The 21,512-nt window shown below is 48.8% G+C and overlaps 2 protein-coding genes across 2 annotated transcripts; both read left to right on the top strand.

Annotated features, from left to right (window-relative positions):
- Positions 1-2,783: 2,783 nt before the first annotated feature.
- On the top strand, positions 2,784-8,783 carry APOE (apolipoprotein E). The gene is made up of 4 exons (XM_066639038.1): positions 2,784-2,826; positions 3,182-3,242; positions 4,245-4,395; positions 7,728-8,783. Exons 2-4 carry the CDS (start codon positions 3,200-3,202, stop codon positions 8,356-8,358), a joined length of 825 nt encoding a protein of 274 aa, XP_066495135.1. The 5' UTR covers positions 2,784-2,826; positions 3,182-3,199; the 3' UTR covers positions 8,359-8,783.
- A 7,609-nt stretch (positions 8,784-16,392) lies between these two features.
- APOC1 (apolipoprotein C1) lies at positions 16,393-20,740 on the top strand. The gene is made up of 4 exons (XM_066639079.1): positions 16,393-16,579; positions 17,353-17,433; positions 18,647-18,794; positions 20,448-20,740. Exons 2-4 carry the CDS (start codon positions 17,376-17,378, stop codon positions 20,521-20,523), a joined length of 282 nt encoding a protein of 93 aa, XP_066495176.1. The 5' UTR covers positions 16,393-16,579; positions 17,353-17,375; the 3' UTR covers positions 20,524-20,740.
- The last annotated feature ends 772 nt before the right edge of the window (positions 20,741-21,512 follow it).

Genomic DNA, 21,512 nt, shown 5'->3' with positions numbered 1-21,512 from the left:
GTGTGAAAAGCTTCACCTCTTGACTATTGCAAACTCAATGGCTGCTTAAAAGCACAAGAGCAGTTACCTTTCTGGTCAGTTGGCAACCTCAGTTATAGACTAGCTACTCTATATTAAGTGGTTTTCAGACTGCCCACTTAACCAATGCAATCAAAAGCCCAAATAGCTGTGAGACACAGTATGTGGGACTGCTACTTTGTTGTACTTGGTGTCCCACAGTAGTAGTGGCGAGGGAGATGTTGAATTCTAGGGGTCCCTCTGTGGGTGCTTCCTCCCACTTCCTGCTTTATGTTTTCCTGATAGTTTTTTTATCCATTTAGTAGTTTTGGGTCAGGAGGAAATTCATCAGGTGAAGCTTTCTCCATCACCACAATTCCATGCTTGGGGGGGGGGGGAATCATCTGTTGAATTGTCATACGGCTATTAACAGCATAGGGAATCTTTCAAAAAAAAAAATAGGTGACTGCCCAACCTTAGGGTAATTGATAATTACATGCTCCAGAAAGATGTGTGGGCGGGCAGGTGAGTGCTTGCAAGAGTGTGAGAATAAACCTATTGACTTCCACTGCATGCCATGGCTTTTATGGAGCTGCGGAACTCCTTGCCACAGGGTGTGGTGATGACACCTGGCCTAGATCCCTTTAAAAGGGCACAGGTTTTAGATACCTTTAGAAGTGTCAGATCTATAGAGGAAAAGTCCATTACAGGTTAGTAAGGTTACAAGTCATGATGGGTATGTGAAACCTGCTGGTTCTAGAAATGGGCTATCTCTGAATGCCAGATTCGAGAGAGTGGCAAAAAGCCACAGGGATCTTGTTGACTTGGGTGCTGACTGAGGCATCTGGTGGGTCACAGTGAGATACAGGAAGGTGGTCTAGATGGACACTTGGGCTGATCCATCAAGGCTCTTCCTAGGTTCTTATGACCTTTGGGGCCCTAAACGGAGCAGCCATCACACTGACCCAGCTGTGTCTGCAACCCCAAATACAAGCTTCCTCCCTATTTGCTTTCTCTCCTCAAATGTACCAGGCTGAAGGGTCAGAAGCAATCTGGAGGCCCAAGTTGTTCAGATCCCTTGGTGACTGGAATGGCAATTAAAGTCCTGCAGAGTTTAAACCCCCCCCCGCCCGCCCCCAACAAGCAGTGGCAAGGAGATAGTCCCTCTGAGGATGGTGGGTGGGGGAAGCCAGCAGGCTCTTTCAGGCCTCTAGCAGGAGAAGAGCTGTCTGGCCTTCCCAATGATGTCTCGCTTTGAAAAACAGTGACAATGCATTCAATAAATATTGACATTGTGCTGCCTTTGAAGGGTGTCCAAAAGCTGCTGACCGAAATGGTCTAAGCCAGGGGTCTCCAAATCCTGGCCCGGGGGCCAGATGCGGCCCGCAGAGAGCCTATATCCGGCCCACGGCCAGCATCTAATTCCCTGAGAGCCTCTGGCCCAGCTGACCAAACACAACTGGAATTGTGCTTGTGGGATGGGGGAAAGGGGGTCCATTTAAATTTGTCCTTTATTTCTTGGGCTGTGTTGATGCTTGGAGAAATTCTGGACATTCATTCGTCTAAGTTCCATCTCTAATGTTTTTACTTAAATGTTACGTTTAACTTTTTTCCCCGGCCCTTGACACTGTGCCAGATATTTGATGCGGCCCTTTGTCTGAAAAGTTTAGAGACCCCTGGTCTAAGCTAAGGCACAGATGTCTGGCTATCAGGTTGAATGTATATGACCAGTGTGAATTGCCAGGACGGTTGACATTTTCATTTCCAGGTAGGCACCAGACACAAGCTGCCCACGGAGATCCCAGCAGGCTGTCCCCCATTGGACAGCATCTGGTGTGGCAGGTTCCCCAAGTTGTGCTATTGCAACAGCAGACCTGTCAGGGCTTGCTCAAGGAACAGCCAATTCCACCAAGGGAAAAAAAAAGTCACTGATCAACACAGGGTTCTTGAACAGGAGTTCCTCTTCTTCTGGGCCTTCTGAGAATTGGTTTAATCTCCCCATTGTGTGCTATCAAGCAATCTGAGTCAGCAGGTCTGCCTCTCAAACTCTTTCACCCCTTCCCCCTTTGAAGCAGACTTAAAAAGCTCCTCTTGTGAGATTTTCATCAGAATCACAAGCCTCGTCCTTCCCCCTCACCGAACCATTGCAAAAGAACACACACCGTATCCTGTTCACTGTGTGTCTGACATTTTGCCTACTAAGACCCCACCTCGCCTTGCTGGGAAGTTCAAGAAATAGGACATTTCGCTGTCTCATCTTCGACCATCCGGATTAAGATCCGCTTCTGGGTTGCGGAATGGGACACGGGTTCCGATTCTGATCTGTTCTTTCCAAGCATGCAAAAGGTTGGACAAGGTTCACATTTACACCAGATTTTTCTCTGCCCTCTGTGCACTAAGCAATCTGAAAGGGGTAACAAATGTGGATTTCATGGGATTAAATTTAAGAAAGCACCATAAACACATTTTTGGTGATATTGATAATCCTTTTAGTTGGAATGAATAATTTCTGAAAGCCATTTGTTTGGGGGAGCTCTCTCTCTCTCTCTCTCTCTCTCTCTCTCTCTCTTTCTCTCTCTCTCTCTCTCTCTGGGGAATTCAGGGTTAACAAGACTTTCTCTCAAAACATTTGGCCTGTGAGTGGGGGTGGACAGAATTAAACTTTGTCCCTGAAAAGCCACTTTGGCAAACTTGTGGCTACTGTACTAGACTCTGCCAGCCCCGCCTCCTTCCTTCTCCAACCCCTTTTCTACCAGCTGAGCTGGGTATTTAAGCCCAGAGAGACAGACTGGCTGAACACACTTTCCCGGGAGTCCTGCAGGAGAGAAGGTAAAAAAAAAAAAAAATAGAAATTGGGAGCTTGGAACTGGGTGGTCAGCTGGCAATCCCTACCTGGGTTGTTGTGTGATTTACATTTGTAGCCTCAGCTGTGGAACTAGAGGAACACTAATAGTGCCGGGTTAAGAAAGCCAGAATAAACAGATGGGATGGAGGAACAGGATGGAATTGACAAGGGTGTGCAGACACACTCCAGACAATGACACCATTTGCCTGGGTTGCAGCTGATTCTGTGTGACTCTTTTTGGGGTGGGTGACATGGCTGCAGGAAGAGGGGAGGCATCCCAGCTTCCTGTTGTCCCCAATTCACCCCTTCCCTATTCATTTCTGTCTTTTTTTCCCCCAGAGAGGCCGCTTCTCCACCATGAAGTCCTTTGCCTTGTTTTTCGCAGTAGTTCTGCTGGGAGGTGAGTAACCCAACCCCAAGATGTTCTGATAATAACCATGTGAAAGTAGTGGGAAGATGAAGAACACACATGTAGGGCTCCCCGTTCTCTTAAAGACTGGTTTTTAATGTGGCATTAAATTCCTGTCCTGTATGAAGGCTAGATCTGTCAAAGGCTATTAGCCATGATAGCTGAGTGGAGCTTCCATAGACAGTGGCAGTATACCCCTTAGTAGATATTGAGGTGAGCAACAGAGGATGGCCATCAGCTTCACAGCCTTGACAGGGAGCTTCCCAGAGACTTGTGACTGGAAGCCATTGGAAACTGAATGCTAGTCTGGGGTGCTTCCGACTGTCTTGTGGCTTGAATGTTTGCTAGAGCTCAGTTAAGCCATTGGAGGCATGAAGCTAGCAGACAAAGGTAGAGCGAGTTCAAACAGATTCAGATTATCTGGCTGGCTCAGCCCCAAATCTTAGATTGCCCCGACTGTCCTGTTTCCAGCAGGGGCCAAGATGAAGGGGTCTTTATCCCTTTCCTGCCCAGTGTGCAGTAGAAACAGAGCCCTTCCCTTATGTGTGTCATTAGGTCTATAAAGGGAACGCTCTGTTGCTGTTAGTGGAAAGGGCCCTTGGCTTGTTGTCACAGTTTGCATGGAGTGTAGAGGTTAGCGTGTCAAACTGGGACCTCAGAGGTCTGAGTTCAAATCTCCACTCGGTCAGGAAACTTATTTATTTATTATTTTTCACATTTTTATACCGCCCTTCCCTTGGCCCTTCTGCCAAGGATCTCAGGGTGGTGTACATTTTTCCTCACCTCCATTTGTCCTCACAACAATCCTGTGAGGTAGGTGAGGCTGAGAGGCAGTGACTGGCCCAGAGTCACCCAGGAAGCCCCAGCTGATCTGGGGATTTAAACCTGGATCTTCCAGGTCAAAGTCTAGAACCACGGCAACATCCTGACTCTCACAGATTGAGGGAGAGATGAGAGTCTTAGAGATGGTCCTCACCTTTCTTCTTCTTGCAGGCTCCTGGGCCAACCCTTTGGTGCAAGAGGAGTCCAAATCCAAATGGGAAGAGGGAGTGCAGCTCTTCTGGGACTACGCGTCCAGGGTTGGGGAAGCTGCTGATGAGGTCACCACACAGATCAAGAGCTCGCAACTCAGCAGAGAACTGGAGTGAGTGACTTTGTGCCTTCCTACTGAAGTGGGCGGTTGCCAGGGGTCCCAAAAGAAGAGTCCAGGGTGGAATCCTTGCTTTGAGAATCCGGTTGCTCTCAAATGGCATGGATTTTAAGGTCAGATTAGAGTGGAAAAACACCGTTTTCACAAGGAAAAAACTGGAATCCACAGTTATGTGGTATGCATCCAAAGCAGAATTTCTGAGATTTGGGAAGATGAAATTTGAAAATGTACTAGATTTTGATTGAAAACTTGCTTTGACGCTGGTACGTCCATTTGATTCTGGAACCAACATACAGCACAATCCCATGCAAGTTTCCTTAGAAGCAAGTTCTATTGTGTTAAATAGGGCTTACTCCCAGGAAAGAGCACATAGGCTTGCAGCCATAGTGTTAACTTGCTCAGTACTGGTGTCCTAGGTCAGCATCCTTTGGCACTTACTGAGGCCCAAGTCAGTAAGTGGGCCATCCATCCATCCCCCCCATACTACCATGTGATAGCAGTTCCTCTGCTATTGAACATAAGAACATAAGAACAACCCCACTGGATCAGGCCATAGGCCCATCTAGTTCAGCTTCCTGCATCTCACAGCGGCCCACCAAATGCCCCAGGGAGCATACCAGATAACAAGAGACTAGCATCCTGATGCCCTCCCTTGCATCTGACATAGCCCATTTCTAAAATTAGGAGGTTGCGCATGCACATCATGGCTTGTAACCCATAATGGATTTTTCCTCCAGAAACCTGTCCAATCCCCTTTTAAAGGGGATTGCTTCTTGCCCTCCTTTTTCTCCTCCTTTCCCTTCTCAACCTGTTCAGATGGCCACTGCCATAGTTTCTGTCTCCCCATGCTTGCTCCCTCTAGAGAGGGGACTCCCCTGCAGATCTTTGGTCCAGGGCCCACAAAAACCCTTAACCTTCCTCCTTTTGGCACTCTGGTTAGGCAGCAAAAAGCAACAACACAGAGATGCTCATAACTGTAAAATAACATGGGTGGACGACGACAAAGCAAACAAACAAAAATACAGCTGTTTTCCACAAGTCTTACAAGTTCCTAAGATGGAGTTGTTTCCCAAGAATCCCAGCTTTAATTTAAAAAAAACACACACACACACAACACCACCACCACCACATCAAGTTTCTAGCCCTCATGAACTGCCTGCTTCCAAGCAATCCACCCAGGTCTGGTAATACTCTCCTGGAAGGGTGCCCTTTGGGGAGAAAGATGGAATATAAATAAATAAATAAATAAATGAGTGAATAAGGTCATCTGGCAGACTTTGAAAGGGCTCCTTGGTCAGCTTAGTTTGATGGTAACTTTTAGCCCACTAACAGTCCTTGAGAAATGTGAAAGACCCTCAAAGAGTATTGCAGTTTAACACTCAAAGTACAACAGGAAAAGATTTATGTGGCGCTGTTGTTGACTGGAAGGGTTGAATGCTTGGATCGGAGGCAGAAAATCCAAATTAGTGGTTGTCACATGTTGGTTGTGAACGTGGCGAGAAGCCCCAGTCTGGGCTTGAGGTTGGCTGAGTGACTGGGCACCTTTTACTCATGGCTGAAACTGAGGGTGAACATAAGAACATAAGAACAGCCCCACTGGGTCAGGCCACAGGCCCATCTAGTCCAGCTTCCTGTATCTCACAGCGACCCACCAAATGCCCCAGGGAGCACACCAGATAACAAGAGACCTGCATCCCGGTGCCCTCCCTTGCATCTGGCCTTCTGACATAGCCCATTTCTAAAATCAGGAGGCTGCACATACACATCACGGCTTGTAACCATGATGTTACACAGAAGTCCATGTTGCCACCCTTCCAGGGTGCCCAGATGCCCTCTTTTTCCAGGACATATCCTCTTTTTTGCCTCGTGTCCTGGAAAAGAACTTAAATGTCCTCCTTTTCCCTGTGAGCAGGCAGCGCAGGGCCTTCTAACAATTAATAAATTATATGTAGTATAGTTTTAAGTTTAATAATAAGTAATACAGTATTTAAATCAACAACAAGAAATCAATATATAGGTGTTTTTAGCTTTTATTTTGTCATGTCCTACATTTTTCTTGGACGTCCTGTGTTTTTGGGCACCTTGTCCTCTTGCTGTTATGACATCTGGTTGCCCTGCACCCCTCTAGCTTTGAAGTATGCCAGAATTCTCCTCCCTGCATTGCAGGACAATACAGATGCCCAAGTTACTACATGGGCAGAGAAGGCTCTGCAGAGAATAACTCTGCAGAGAATTATTAAGATCACGCAGCACATCATCAGACTTCATCTACCAGCTTTGGAGGACATCTATACATCTCGCTGTCTGCAGAAGTCACATAGTATTTTGAGAGACCCCTTCCAGCCGGCTCATAAGTTCTTTGAACTGTTGCCTTTAGGTAGACGATACAGAACTATTAGAGCAGCACCACACGATTCCTGAACAGTTTTTAAACCCCAGCCATAATTACGTTGACTAAGGTGATATAGTTGTTACCATGCTCCTGGGCATTATGGTCTGTTATACTGTTTTTATATTATGATGCATGTCGTATAGAATGTGTGGGTGAGTGTGTAGAGTGTGATTGTTGGAAATGTAGTATATATTTATGCTTGTATCGCAAAGGTGCATAAATTTCGTTGTGCTGTAGCACAACGACAATAAAGTCACTACTACTACTACTACTACTACTACTACTACTACTAGTAGTAGTAGTAGTAGTAGTAGTAGTGAGAGAATTTAATGGGCTAGGCTAGGGGGTTACCAGGTCAGGGGCACTGCCAGGAGTTGGGGCCTTGTGATGTCACCAGGTTGGGTCTAGTGATGTCATACAGTTGTGTCCTCATGAATGTCCTGAGAAATCTGGTGCTGAGGTAGAGCCTGGGGAGGTGAAAAAGAAATCAAGGGGGAAGGATCCTAATTTGCTTTTAGATGAATCGTCCCAGTGGGGAAAGTGCAACATTTCCGCGCTTGGACTGAGTGCAATGGTTTTGAAAGTCACATTTTAAAAATTGATATTGTTACACCCTGTTGTATAGTTGGAAAACTCCTGTTGTCACATCACGCCACCATCTCCTGCCCTCCTAGATCAACCAGCAGAGATGGGTCAGTGCACCAGCAGTGTGCGCTACAGTCTGAATGAGGGGGAGCAGTGGAGGTTGCCCTCCCACAGTTAATTCTCACGCTGTTCAAAACTTGAACTCTTGAGCTGACGTCCTTCATGAGCACACAGTCTCAGGAGATATGAGGCTTACAACAGTTAGAGATGGGGGGGGGCTAGTTGATCATGGTGAAATAATTCTGACTTCACTTCCGCCCCCCTCCCCACTGCCTCTTCTCCTCCACAGCGGCCTCATCACAGACACCATGGCAGAGGTGGATCAGTACACCAATGACCTGCGCACCAAGATCGGCCCCTATGCCCAGGATGTGCAGCAACGCCTGACTACTGAAGTCTCATCCCTGTCAGATAAACTGAAGGCTGATATGGAGGAGATCAAGTCCAAGCTTGTGCAATATACCAACGACGCCCGCTTGATGGTCAACCAAAACGTGGACAACCTCCGATCCCAGGCCACCCTATTCATGCGCAAGCTGAAGAAGCGCCTGAACAAGGACGCTGAGGAGCTGCGGGTCAAGTTCACAACCTACGCCAGGGAGGTGCGGACCAACACGGATGACAAGGTGAACTCCATGCGCCAGAATCTACGGCCCTACCTCTCCAGCATGCACGAGAAGGGACAAGAGCGACTCCAGGCCCTGCAGCAGGCTATGGGAGACCAAGGGAAAATGGTCCAGCAGCAGCTCAGCGCTCGCGCTCAGGAGCTCCACAACCAGTTCCGCGACAAGGCCGAGGAAATCAAGGTCTCCATTGACCAGGCCACCGAGAGGATACGCGAGTGGTTTGCCCCCTTCCTGCAGGAAGTCACCTCCCAGTTCCAAGCCCTGGCAGAGAGGTTCGAGAATGCCCAGTCATAAGGCCTGACTGGCACCCTAAGAGGACAACCCCGTAGCTTCCGGTGTCCTTTTCAGCCAAGATCTGGTTCAGATCTGAGGCTCCTTGGTGGACCAAGCACTGACAATCACCGCCACGTACTAACATCGCGCTGCACTGCAAGGCCCCAATTCCCTTCCAAGCCTACTTGGTCAGGATGTTCTTATTCTGGCCCTTTAATCTCCTGCACCCTTCCTGCTGGTGCTGCCCCCCCATGCCCTGCATAAGTAGTCACTGCCTCTGAGAACCACTGACAAGAAAGACCTCATAAAGGCTTGCTGCACACCCGATTTTAACTCTTTACACCCCAGGCACTCGTGTAGTTCCTGTTTGCCGCGAGTTCTTGGCTTTATGAACTCTTGGCTTCTGTGTCAAGCTGTAACCGAATAAAGTGTATTTCAGAGATAAAGTTCTTTCTCTTTCATGGTACTCAGTTTCACGCTCAGCAGATGGGGCTAATGGTTCAAGGGCATCAGTCCTCCCAAAATCAACAGCATGCACTTACAACTCCCTAGTACTGCTTCTTGCTAGCCAGGTTCAGGAGTCGGTTTCTATTTTACTGATTACATTTTAAACAGCTTCTTTTTTTTTGCTGTCTACATGCACACACACTGGGAACGGTTTTCTTAATGGCCATGCCACATTTTTGCTTGAAATGTGACAGATGCACTCCTAATATAAAAGAATCTATTCTGTAATCCTGCACCTGATGTCTTGGTCCCCAAAGCAACTCAGAGCAGTTAAAATCCAATACCAATTGCGATTAAAAGGCTATGGGGTGGGGTAGATCTCAGCTGGGTTGAATCCAGACAGGCTGGTAGCTTCACTTCCCTGAGAGGTCCTGAGTTTTCTGCTAGATCAGCAAAGACTCCAGAGAGCTGGCGCCTCGGACTGAATGAAAACAGGAGGGTTTTTTAAAAAGATGTCGTAGTCGGCTCTCTTCTTAAACAGGAAGAAGTCTGGGATATTTGAGTTTCAGCCACAGCTCAGGTTGCCAGCTGTGATATGTTGCCAGCTGTGATAGATGGATGGGGCCAGGAGGTGGAGCCTGGGGCATTCCAGTAGGGTGATATGTAAATGCATAGGTGAGAACAAATCCCCACAACTACCCTATAATCATACTGTCACACCACCTGCGTTCACTCAACAGTCTCTACAAAACATAAGAACCCTGCTGGAACAGGCCAAGGCCCATCTAGTCCAGCTTCCTGTATCTCGCAGTGGCCCACCAGATAGCTTGGTGAGCACCCAAGATAACCAGATTCCTCCATCCTGCTGCCACTCCCTTACACCTGGCCTTCTGAGGTAGCCTACTTCCAAAACCAGGAGGTTGCACATACCCACCAGGGCTTGAAACCTGTGACAGATTTTTCTTCCAGAATTCTGTCCAATTCCCTTTGAAGGGCATCTGGTTCAGACATCACCACCGCATCCTGCAGCCAGGAGTTCCTCAGATTAATTACATGCTGGTAAAGAAGCATTTTCTTTTGTCTGCTCTAACTCTCCCAACACTCAACTGTAGTGGATGACCCCTGGTTCTGGTGTTGTGTGAGAGGGCAAAGGACATCACACTACCCATCCCCTGCGTAATTTTGTATGTCTCAATCATGTCCCCCCTCAGGCACCTTTCTTCTAGAGTGGATGGCCCATGTGCAAACAAGACATGTCCACACTGTCTGCTAAACATGCTGGAGTCGATGCTGGACGTCTCAGAGGGCCTAATGTGCTGGTGCATGGGTTTCAAAGGTATGTTGGGACCCTGTGGAACAGCATTCAGGGCCAGGCAGGAGCAGGGTTACAAGTCATAGTAGGTATGTGCAAGCTCTTGGTTTTAGAGGCAGGCTGCCTCTGATTGCCAGAAGCAGGGGAGGGCACCGGGATGCAGGTTGTGTCTGTTTTGTGTGTTCCCTGGGGCATTTGGTGGGCCACTGTGAGATACAGGAAGCTGGACTAGATAGGCCTTTGGCCTGATCCAGCAGGGCTCTTCTTGTGTTCTTATGGCCTTAGAAGGCAGCGTTTGCTTTGAGAAGGCCAGAGCAACAGCTGGCCTCATCTTGAATGTGTTTGGTAAGCATCTCAGGGTGGTGATTGTTTTTTTTCTTCTTCTTCTTCTTCCAAATGCACATTTCTTTCTCTTGCTGGACAGGACCTGAAAAACAAGTCCTTTTGAGCAAGCCCTCCCAGGCAGCTCAGCCTGAACAACAAGCTGCAACACGAAAGCTGGCTCTTTTCACACAAGTTGTGTTGCTGTCTGCTCTGTCGTGGGAAGCAGCAAAAACAAAGAACTCCTTGCTTCCCCGGTGGGCTGCCATGAACAGCTGGGGTGGGTGAGGGCTGCATCTGGGGTCACAGACCGTACGGTCCCAGCCTGCACACATAGTTGTCTCTGAAGGACAGTTTGCCTTGCTGCACAGACTTCCGTTTGAGACATGCATCTGATCCAATGAGCTTACAAACTCCTTATTCAGCAAACTGGCCAGGAACACTACTTGAGGCGTCATGTCAGGAGGCCTCATCAGCGGGCAGGCCTGGTTCGGGGGGGGGGGGCTCCCTGGTTCAACACTTGACTGTGACATCACCCCAGCAAAGTCCCATCTTTCCCGAATCCCACGCGTCCCCATGCATCATTGCCGGTTCTTGTGTTTATTGGCTCTGTTGGTGACAAGCACCTGACACCATTTTGCAGGTGGAACTTATCCTGGCATGGAGACGAAAGGCTGGGATAAAACTTCCTCCCTCGCTAAATATGTAGAATGCGTTCAAGGTGCAAGGGCAGGCTGAGCAAAACTAGAAGGCAGGGCAGCTGGATGCACACACAGGCAGCTTGTCCCTGGGAGCTGTGACATTATGCGCTGCTTGCACCCCATAACATCAATGTGCATTCAGCTCTTTGCACTTTGCTCTGTGTCCAAAGCAGAACTTGGAGGTTGTCCTGGGCCTTGCTGCTTACTCGTTCACTGCAAGCTGAGGCTGCTTTCGGCTTGCTTCCGTGGAAAGTGATGAGGCTGCATTTACCAAAGGAGACTTTGTCTTGCTTGGGATTGTCTGATCTGGGAGTCAGCTGGGGTTTGTGTGTGTGTTGCCTGGGGGGGGGGGCGGACAGAAGACACACACACACACACACACACACACGCACATGCTGCATATAGGGCAAAACAAATCACTGTTTATACCCTCAGCATGTCCATGTTTCAACAAGTCACCATTGTTTAGGTCCCCATCCTATGCACACTGACATGGCCAAGAAGAAGACCCATTGACCCTAGTGGAACTCACTGCCAAGTAAACATGTAGTGGCTTGTGCTGCACTTCCAGGCACTGAGATGTTTCTAAACCATAGCTGGGATGCTTGCATTGGAGACGGCTTGCTGATAGATCTGTGGCATGAAGGCCTGATGTTCCCATGCGTGCAGTTGCTTGACGGCTGGCCCCTGGCCATGGGGACAGAGTTCATCGGAAAGTATTTCAAGATGCTGCGAGGCAAGACGATGCACCTTCCTGGACGACTGGAAAGATTTCCAGTATTTGTCTCCCAAGGAGAGCAGCAAGACAATATTTTCTTCTGCTATTTACCCCCATTGGGATTCAGAGGTATACTGCTCTTGATCTTGGAGGTTCCACTAAGCTACCATAGTTAATCACCACTGACAGGTGCTGTTGCTTCTCCTCCTCCTCTTCGCCCTCACCGACTTTGTCTAATCAACTTTTCAGACCCTCTAAACTAGTAGCAACCCGTCCCTTCTTGAAGCCACAGGTTCTAGAAATTATCTAGGCATGGAGTGAAAGACAATACTGTGGTCATCCAGGAGTGAAGATGCTTGTATGAACCAGACCCAAGTCTTGCTGAAGGCCGTGAGACTAGGGACTGAATCCCACCTTGATTTTTGTTTGGAGTGTGTCTAAGGTTTTAGGTGTGCAATGAATGTGCGAATGAGACAAATGGGTGTTTGGAAACATGTATCAGAAACAGTCATTGGGGAACCGGGACAGAAACCTGTCAAGAGCGCACTTGATGACAAATGCTGATTAATTGCATTGTGGTGTATGGGGGAGCCCCTATCCTCTGCCAATCTGTTGCCTGGGGTTTCCAGCTCAGTCCGCCTCCTAGATGGACCGTCTCAGCCTTGTATACACAAACGAGTGTATACAAGATTCCAGCATTTGTGCGTGTGCAAAAGAAAGTACAAGGGAATGGGGGAGCAGCTGCTTTTTATGGCAAAAACAAAAGGATTTTTCAAGGGAGGATATTTATCTGAAGATAAAACACATTCTGAAAAGTTCCAGGAGGGGGTTACTGCAGTTCAGTATTTGTGACGGGAAGGGGGGGCAAGCGAAGGAGGCTCAGATCTCTGAACAAACACTTCTCGGTGAACGCAAATAACCTCCAGCCTCCTCCTTCCCCATCAGGGCCGGATGATGGGGGTTGCCAGGTCAAAATGAGGCACTTTGTGAAGTGGGACTGTTTGTTCCAAGGAGCTAGATGGTTGGGAGACAGAAAAAGGGCTTCCATTCTGTCCCAGGGAGCTGTGCAAGAAGGCAGGGCACTTCAAGGAAGGGGAGAGCTTTTCACACAGACTGAAAGGCCTCAGAGATCCGTGGGCACGCAGATCTGCCTTCCCCTGTTGCTGGACTGGGTTCAGCTTTTGGGAGGGCCCTCAGGCTTTATATTGCCCATCAGTGTTGGCAGGGAGCGGGGAGGGCACAAAGGCAGTGGCGTAGCTCAAGGGGGTGCAAAGCACTAAGTTTTGCAGGGAGCCTCACCGCCGCATGCAAGGGGCCCCTCGCCCTCCCCTTCAGAGCCAGACATATGCCTCTGTTTTGCTCCCCCTGCCTGGAAAGGGGAGGGGGAGAGGCCCCTTGCATGCTGCAGTGAGGCTCCCTGCAAAGCTTAGTGCTTTGCACCCCCTTGAGCTATGCCACTATGCTGGGGGGGGAAGGTGGGTGGAGGGGAGCAGGAATTGCAAGGAAAAGAGATTTGGAAGAATCCCAGCCTGAGATTTTCATTTTTGTTGTTGTTGTTGGTAGCCCCAAAATCAGGCATGAAAAATGTTGGGGGGTTGCTGCCCATTGTGCTTTTAGTGACCCTTGTATAGCTGGCCTTGCTGCAAAGGCATTCAGTGAATTGTTCCCATTTATCAGGAACATATATCTGGTAGCACGAGGAAAGGCAGAGCTCCACTGATACAGTTTCATGTCAAAACAAGAGAGAGATAGCAGAGCAGACCCTGTTGTAGTTGCAGCTGCAAGGAAACTGATGCAACCCAGAGCGGTCTGCTTGCCTGCCCTGCGTCCTTGCACTGATTATTCCCAGATTAGTCACTATCACCCAACTGTGCTTTTCTTGATGAGCTTCACCTGGTCATTGTTCTTTCCTATCAAGCTGGATTAAGGCACAGACCAGATTCCTTAGGCCTTGATGGCATTCCACACCCCAAAGACATTCCAGAGAGAGCTCACCATCCTGGCAATTAATTCCAATAAAGGAACATCAACCAACCAGGGTGTAATTGATGGGGAACAGTGTGGGGAGCAGCCCACAGAGACTTCTCCTGCAACAGGAGTCGTGATGCCATCAGCAGGAGAGCTCAGGACCATTCCAACTTCTTCCAAAGGTTTTTAGCTAAGAAGCGTCAGGTTCAAGCAGGAGGCAAATTGAGAAACTTGCCTAGGGACATGAATAAATGTCTAAGCCACGGGTGTCAAACATAAGGCCCAAAGGGCCAATGCGGCCCATGGAAGCAATTCCACCCCCACCCCCGCATTAAAATTGGGCTCTCCCAGCTTGATAACTGGGCTGTCTCATATCTTGAAAATGTGAGCAAGATTTGCACATTTTCTCTTCTGTCATTTTAGCTAATGACAACTGTTACCCTACACATCCCTGATCTTATCTGATCTTGGAAGCTAAGCAGGGTTAGGCCTGGTTAGTACTTGGATGGGAGACCACCTGGGATGCTGTAGGCTTATACCATAGTCTTTCGAGACTGAAGGTTGCCAACCATTCTTAGTGAGAACAAAGTGCTTATTTCTGGCCATCATCTGCTTAATGACATCACTTCCTGCTTAATGATGTCAGCTCCGGCCCTCAGCAGGTTCAGCCCACTGTATGAAACAAGTTTGACATCCCAAGTCTAGGCTATCCTCTTTCCCAAGGCCAACCTAAGAGCCAATATGCAGCTCTTTTTCTTTTTTTAAACATGTTGGCTATGCAAACATGGGGGTATTACTCCTAAAATCCACAATTTTAACAATTTTGGCCAGTAGTGGTTTCATCTCCCCCCCCCCCCGCACATCACCCAATGCAGCCTGCAAACCCCCCCCCCCCAGCAATGCCACTGAATAGAAGTATGCAGCTGGACAACACATTTTTTTGGTCTTAAGGGGGGGAGAATTATGATCGATTCCCACACTTCAATCTTTGCCACTACAAATCTCAGCCCCAGATCAGGTAACTTCTTGAAAGCAAACCTGTAAACTCTCCTGAGAGGTCTGACTCAAGAGAGTTTCTCTTAAGAGATAAACCAATTTTGACATCATACAACAAAGGTTATACACCCCTCCTCCCCACACCAGATAACATTCCTGCCTCTTATCTCATTATTTCCTGACTCCTGCAGCCCTTATCACAGGTAAATCTTTATTAAATCTCTGCCCTTTATCGCTACCTGAAAGCAAGAGATGTATTAAATTGCATCATCACTTCAGCAGAACCTGATCATTTTTAGATCAGTAACAGAATGACTGGGGGGGGGGGGGGAAACGAGGACACCAGGGGACATCCACTAAAATTGAGTATTGGAAGAGTTAGGGCAGACAAAAGAAAATATTTCTTTACTCAGCGTGTAGTTGGTCTGTGGAACTCCTTGCCACAGCATGTGGTGATGGCATCTGGCCTAGATGCATTTAAAAGGGGATTGGACAAGTTTCATGAGGAAAAATCCATTACGGGTTACAAGCCATGACGTGTATGTGCAACCTCCTGATTTTAGAAATGGGCTAAATGCCAGATGCAAGGGAGGGCACCAGGATGCAGGTCTCTTGTTGTCTTGGGTGCTCCCTGGGGCTTTTGGTGGGCCGCTGTGAGATACAGGAAGCTGGACTAGATGGGCCTTTGGCCTGATCCAGCAGGGCTGTTCTTATGTTCTTATAACTTGGTTCAGAGATGGCAAAATATGGAACAAGCAGTCAACAGAAAGAGCTTTCAAACTATCTCATGATGTTAGCAACTAGAGTCACTGTAAAGGAAATGGATGGGTAGGAGTTTTGGGATGGCTACAAATGGGACGGTTCACATACCCTAGAGGTAACCGGTGGAACTCACAGCCACCGGATGTGGGGCTAGTCACTAGCTTAGACACCCACCAGGCTTGACATGACATGTGGGAATTCCATGCCTAGAACCCTTGGTGTCATTTTTGTTCTCCAAAAGCAGCTGTGGGGGTGGAGATTTGGATCAGGGCTATGGAGGGAAGGGAAGGAAGGAAATTGCTAGCATTTTTAAAAGTTCCAGAGTGGGAGAATGATTTGACTTGGAACTGGGGAGATGGGGGAATGTGGATTTTATGAAAGATCCCCTTCCTTTCCCCCTTCCTCCCAAACTCAAATACTGTAATCAAAACCGGTTCATCGATGAGGCCAGTTGAAGCAGTTGCCTCGGGGAGGTGGTTTCTCTCCAGCTCATCCTTCTCCCCTCCTCTGCACTGCCTTGCTCCGCTCTTCCTTTTCAAGCCCAAGGAAGGGCAGAGGCTGGCATGCAACTGGGGGAAGGAGGGCAGCAGGGAAGAGTCTTGGGGTGGCCTTGACTGCAACCAAGTGCCTTTGGGTCAAATTGAGACTGCAGAAGGTGTGTGGCCTGTTCTTTTGCCCCCCCCCCCTTTTGCTTGCTCAGAAAGTGCTGAGTCTGGAAAATAAGCCTTTCCTCCCCCCTCCCCCCCCGTATCCTTAAAGTGCAAGGAAACTGGCTGCACAAAAAGCCTTTCTTCTTTTCTTAAAGCATCTCTGGCTGCAGATTTCCCAGAGGGGGAATGGCGCAAACTACTAATTATAGGGAGGAGAAGGAAAACGAGCATCTGTAGGGTCAGGTTGCACCCTTGTGGGGAGGGCAGGGGGTGGATGACGGAGGCAGATAGTAGGTTTATAGGCAGAGGCAGCCAGGGAGACGCTGCCGTTACAGGATCTGGGACTGTACCGACTCATCAGCTGCAGGTAAGTGAAGGGGGAAGAAGGGGAGAGGCTGGGCTCCGGCTGCCCACCTGGGACAGACTCCTGCCCAGGTGGGTCATCAGTTTGTCAAGGTGCCTTCATCGACCTGGCAGCAGCTCTGGGACCCTTCAGGCAGGAGTCTTTGCCAGCTGCGCCACCAGGCTCCAGCTCTGCCCCCCTGGCCAGAAAGCCAACGGGAGTGGGCAAAGAGGAGATCGGTTTATTGACATGGCAAGGTAACCGAGTTCCTGGGAAGGGGTCTCAAAGGACAAGCACAGGTAAGATAGCCAGTATTTTGCTGGGGCTCACTCCTGTGCCCGATGCGCGGTGATGAAACAATTCTCCGGACTCCGTGCCAAGAACAGCATCACCAATTAAATGCCTGCCTGTCGTGCAGCAGTTCAAGTGAGGGGAGCAGGACCTTTCTTGCTTTATTTGGTTTTTGATTTTCATGCAGTACACTTAAGAGTGGGAGGCAAAGGAGAAGGGAATCAGTGGGGTCGTAAATGGGGAAAACAAGCAGGACTGGGGCTGCAGAAGAGAGTAAAGGGTAGAAAAAGGCACCTGGCTGGCAATAAGTTAGCCCCCAAAAGTTTTTAATGTTTCATTTATTTATCCTTTGCCACCAAGATAGGGTTGCCACCTTTTTTTCCTAGCAGGGTTCCTGCGCCTTTAGCAGCTGTATGAAAGGTAGAAAGCGAACAAGTGCGTGTCCCCCTGAGTACGTATTATTGTTGTAGGTCAGCCCCATTTCTCTCATTGATTTCTTCCCCCAGGAGCTCCAGTACCCCCAAAGACCATGCAGGTCGCCGTTTCTGCCGCTGTGGTCCTCCTGGCTTTGTCTGTTGCTGCGACAGGTGAGTGTCCCAGAGATCCCTTCCATCCTGCCCCCACCTGCCTAGTAGCAAATCAAAGGCAGTCGTGCCGCAGCAAGCTCCACTCCTACGTTTTTTGCGCAATCACAAAAACTACGTCTCTGTGATGGGGAAAGGAGGAGCAAGCCCAGCCGGTTCTCTTTTGGCAAGTCAGCAGGCCTCATGGCGAAGGCTTGCACCGGATTGCTGTCACTTCAGCTTTCCACCTTCTCCTGGCACTCCTGGACCCAAGCAAAGCCCTCTGGCAGAGTCTACCGGTTGGAGTTGCCAATCCAGATCCGGCCTGGCCCCATCCCTGACTCTGCTTCTGTGGGAACCATTTTGCTGCCCTTGAGGTGCCACCTGGCCTGGAGCGGCTGGATGTGGGCAGGTGCCGCTGGGTTTAGAAGCCACAGGAAGAACAGGTGTACATTGGCGTGGGAAGATGTTCAGGGCTGAAGAAACACTTCCCTGAAGAAGCAGCATTCTGGAGCCTGGAGAGGCTGGCTCCGAGTTCAAGTGCTCGCCCTGAGTTGCCTCCCCAAGGCTCAGGAGGAGGCGTAGTTCCCTTGATGGTGGTGGCAGGAAAGTTTATGTGTACTCACATAGCTGTATCAGATCTTGTCTGATCTCAGAAGCTAAGCAGGGTCAGGCCTGGTTAGTACTTGGATGGGAGACAACCTGGGAATACCTGGTGCTATAGGCTTATACCATAGTCTTTTGAGACTGAAGGTTGCCAACCAGTGATAGTTGAGCATCTCTCAACAACCGTCAACCACCAGCCAGTAGCTTTTCCCTGCAATGTCTTCTGCATAGGATTGTTGCAGGGCATTATGGGGGCCCCTGGGGGAATCCTGGGGTTGGCCCGGGCGCGGGGACCCCCAGGAACACCACTGACGGGGGGAAAGTTCAACCTGCAATTCTCTGCCCCTTCATATTTCTCGTTGCAAAGGCGAATTTAGAAATGACTGGTCAAATCCTCAGTCTCACCTGCTTTGCTTGAACTTTCAAGCCAGGTGGGGTGAGCTTGATAAGAGGTGAGGAAATGGGGCTCGTGGAAGGAGACAGTGCCTCCCCACCACCGCGTGTGGGTTGGTGTGCTGAAAAAGGGGGCAAATGAACACTCACCCGTCAGATGCGGTGAATGTCTGGAACTCCCAGGCCCCGAGACCCCATTCTCAATATCTGCCCCTGTGTTTTCTTGGCCGTCTTCAAGACCCTGCGGAGACGGAGACGGAGTCCCCCTTGTCTCAGAAGTTTGAGCAATTCCAGCAGGACGTGCAGACATTCGTCAGCCGTGTTGAAGAGAAGGCCAAAACAGCCTACCATGATTTCCAGAACAGCGAGTTCAGGAACAGGACCAGGTCAGAGTTTGGCTGCTTTCTTGCCCAGCTGGGTGGAGAGGGAGGGGAAGGTGCAAGGCCTCCTCCAGGATATTAGTTTAGTTCATGAACTGGATTTCTACCCCGCTTTTCTCCTTGTGGTGGAACACAACGTCCCAGGCAGGTTCCTATCCTGCCCTAGCTTCAGCAAGCGGTCCATATCGTGAGCACTGGGACTGTTACTAAGGTATTTGCATCCTGGATTATGGTGTCCTGGTCAAATCATTGGCCTCCCTGGACATTCATGGTGCTTTTTTTTGGTTTGTTTGTTTTTTTAAATCCCAGTTGCTGGCATCTCACTATAAGTGGCAACAAACTACCTTGGCAACAAGCCCCATGTTTTATACCCTAAGCCTCTTATATCAGCCCTAATCCTAACCCCGCCTTTACATTTAAAAAAATAAATAAAATGCCTCTAATATAAATAGATATTGGGACACAGATGTCCAGACGCAAATGTCCAATACCAGCATGCATTTGACCGGAACACAGTTGTCCAGGACGCAATGCTCCTGTCACTCCTTGGAACCATAACCTGGAATATTGCTTCCATATCTTTGTTGATCACATGCTCCTTGGCCAATCTGAGTTGTGGTTTGTAATTGAATCTCCTTCAGCCCCCAAACTGAAGTCTGCCCCTGGTTTTGCATCCTGGCTACATCTCTCTCCCCCCCCCCCAAAAAAAAAAGACTTATTGCCCCCAAACCCAGCGTGGCAGTTACTAGATGTGCCAGGCTTGATCAGGCACTCCATGACTTGAGCGAGGCAGGGGAGGAAGCAACCCAATAAGTATTTGCTGTGTAGGGAAAACTCACTCTCAGTAGACAGTAAAGTCACACTTGCCCCAAATTTATTAGAGGGTAATTTTGCTGGTTCCTTCAGCCACCAGGAGAGGGCATGGCAAAGTCGGACAAGAATGTATGGGATTGAATCAGTGCTTCCCACCCTTTAGAAGCCTGAGGACCACTGAGGCGGACAATGCAAAGAGGAAAGAGAATAAGGAAAGGGAGAGTGTGAGAAAGCACTGCAGGGGATTTTTCAGTTCCTGTCCATAAGGACAGCAATTCTGAGGGGCTGAACTTCAAAACTCCTTCAATCTGGAAAGCAAAGTGCCTGCTAGGTGGATAGCACCTTTGCCTTCTAGCTCTGGAGGTGTCTGCTAGGTCAGTGCAAGCTTCACATCCATAGTTCTCTGAATTTTAAACAACAGCTCTGGAAGGATTTCCTGCTACAGGCAGGGGGTCAGATTAGATGACCTTTTAGGTCATCCCAACTCTATGTTTCTATGAATCTGTGATTTCCTGGTTGCAGTGATTTCACTGAATGCAAAACCTAAATGCACCCTTACTCAGATGGTGTGTGTGTGTGTGTGTGTGTGTGTGTGTGTGTGTGTGTGTGTGTGTGTGTGTGTGTGTGTGAGAGAGAGAGAGAGTTCATTACTCTCTCCCGCCTCATTCATTGGCTACAGAGTTACCATGAGGTGAGAGGATTCACACTGGGCTCCTGTTGGCATTTGTGCTAAATGGTAGTGCTGAGAAAGGGATAGGCTAAGTGAGGCTAAGAAGGGATGAATGTGAGCAGATTGCAGCCAGAGGGTGGTAGCCTTCTCTCATTCTGAAATCTTAACATTTACAGCAACTGGTTCTCGGACACCTTCCAGAAGCTGAAGGCAAAATGGAAGGAAGTTTTTTCCAATCAGGGATCTGACTGAACTCACCCCTCTCGGTGGAAGGCACAGGATCCCAAATTCTTCAAAACCCACTGGAAGGAAGGTTTTTCTGTGTCCCCTGGGGAGTCCTGGGATGCCAAGACTTCTTCTGGCTTTCTAGGGGTAGATCCTGCAACCACTCTACTCTTTTCTACCTTTTGTATTATTGTTGTTGCAGTCACTTATGCCACCCCAATAGATAAAAATGCTTCTCTGATGACATGGAGCCTTTATTTAATTATTTGCATCTGGTTACTCAGTCCTGGAGGGAAGGGTTCCAGCATGAATGTCTGCCCCCTTCCCCACCCAGATTTTGCAAGATGACATCCACACTGAGACATGTGGGTAGGTCCCTGTTATCGCTTGGGTTCTTGATCAATGCCCACCTTTCTGTAGTCCGAGATCTTGCTTGCTGCCAGTCTGGGAAGACAGGGTTTTTTTTCAGGGTGCCCCAGAATCAAGTCAGTTAATAAGTGACCGGGAGCAAATATTGCACAAGCCGAGCAAATGGTCCTTGTCTTCCCCAACCCTGGCTGCTCATCGTTTTGGACTTCTGAATAAATAACCCTTTGGACCCAAAGTCACCTGTCCTGCAGCCAGAAGATATTTCAGACAATGCTTGCACCCCTGGTCGAGCAGGAGGAGTGGAGGCTTCCTTGCTCAAATGGAACTGCAGTCTTTCCGTACAACAGCCGAAGTTCATGGGATCAGCTTGAAAGCGGTTCTGTACATGTACATCCTATGTATACATCAGGGACATGGGGAGGCAGGGGAGACAGAGCCTCCCCAGCAAAGTCCTTCAAAAAGCTCATGCGTGGCAGCGCTTTTCGAAGCTTTTTGCTCTCCCACCACACATCCCTGGTATACATGTTGACAAATTATGCTGGAGTGGCTTTCTACGTCATTGTCCAAGGACAATCTTGTACAAAAGTCGGCCAAGCACAGTGAACTGACTCTCTTTACGTCACAGTACACCCTTAGAATGTAAGTAT

Source organism: Tiliqua scincoides, chromosome 10 (genome assembly GCF_035046505.1).
Source record: "Tiliqua scincoides isolate rTilSci1 chromosome 10, rTilSci1.hap2, whole genome shotgun sequence".
Classification (NCBI taxonomy): Eukaryota; Metazoa; Chordata; class Lepidosauria; order Squamata; family Scincidae; genus Tiliqua; species Tiliqua scincoides.
The sequence above is the reverse complement of the archived record's forward strand: the minus strand, read 5'-3'. Positions and strand labels throughout refer to the sequence as shown.

Bases quoted from the DNA above. Each gene is read 5' to 3' on its own strand.
- APOE (XM_066639038.1), top strand. From the start codon at position 3,200: ATGAAGTCCTTTGCCTTGTTTTTCGCAGTAGTTCTGCTGGGAG. The intron at 3,243-4,244 runs GTGAGTAACCCA...TTCTTCTTGCAG, and splicing joins CGCAGTAGTTCTGCTGGGAG to GCTCCTGGGCCAACCCTTTG. The intron at 4,396-7,727 runs GTGAGTGACTTT...TCTCCTCCACAG, and splicing joins CAACTCAGCAGAGAACTGGA to CGGCCTCATCACAGACACCA.
- APOC1 (XM_066639079.1), top strand. From the start codon at position 17,376: ATGCAGGTCGCCGTTTCTGCCGCTGTGGTCCTCCTGGCTTTGTCTGTT. The intron at 17,434-18,646 runs GTGAGTGTCCCA...GCCGTCTTCAAG, and splicing joins TTTGTCTGTTGCTGCGACAG to ACCCTGCGGAGACGGAGACG. The intron at 18,795-20,447 runs GTCAGAGTTTGG...TAACATTTACAG, and splicing joins GAGTTCAGGAACAGGACCAG to CAACTGGTTCTCGGACACCT.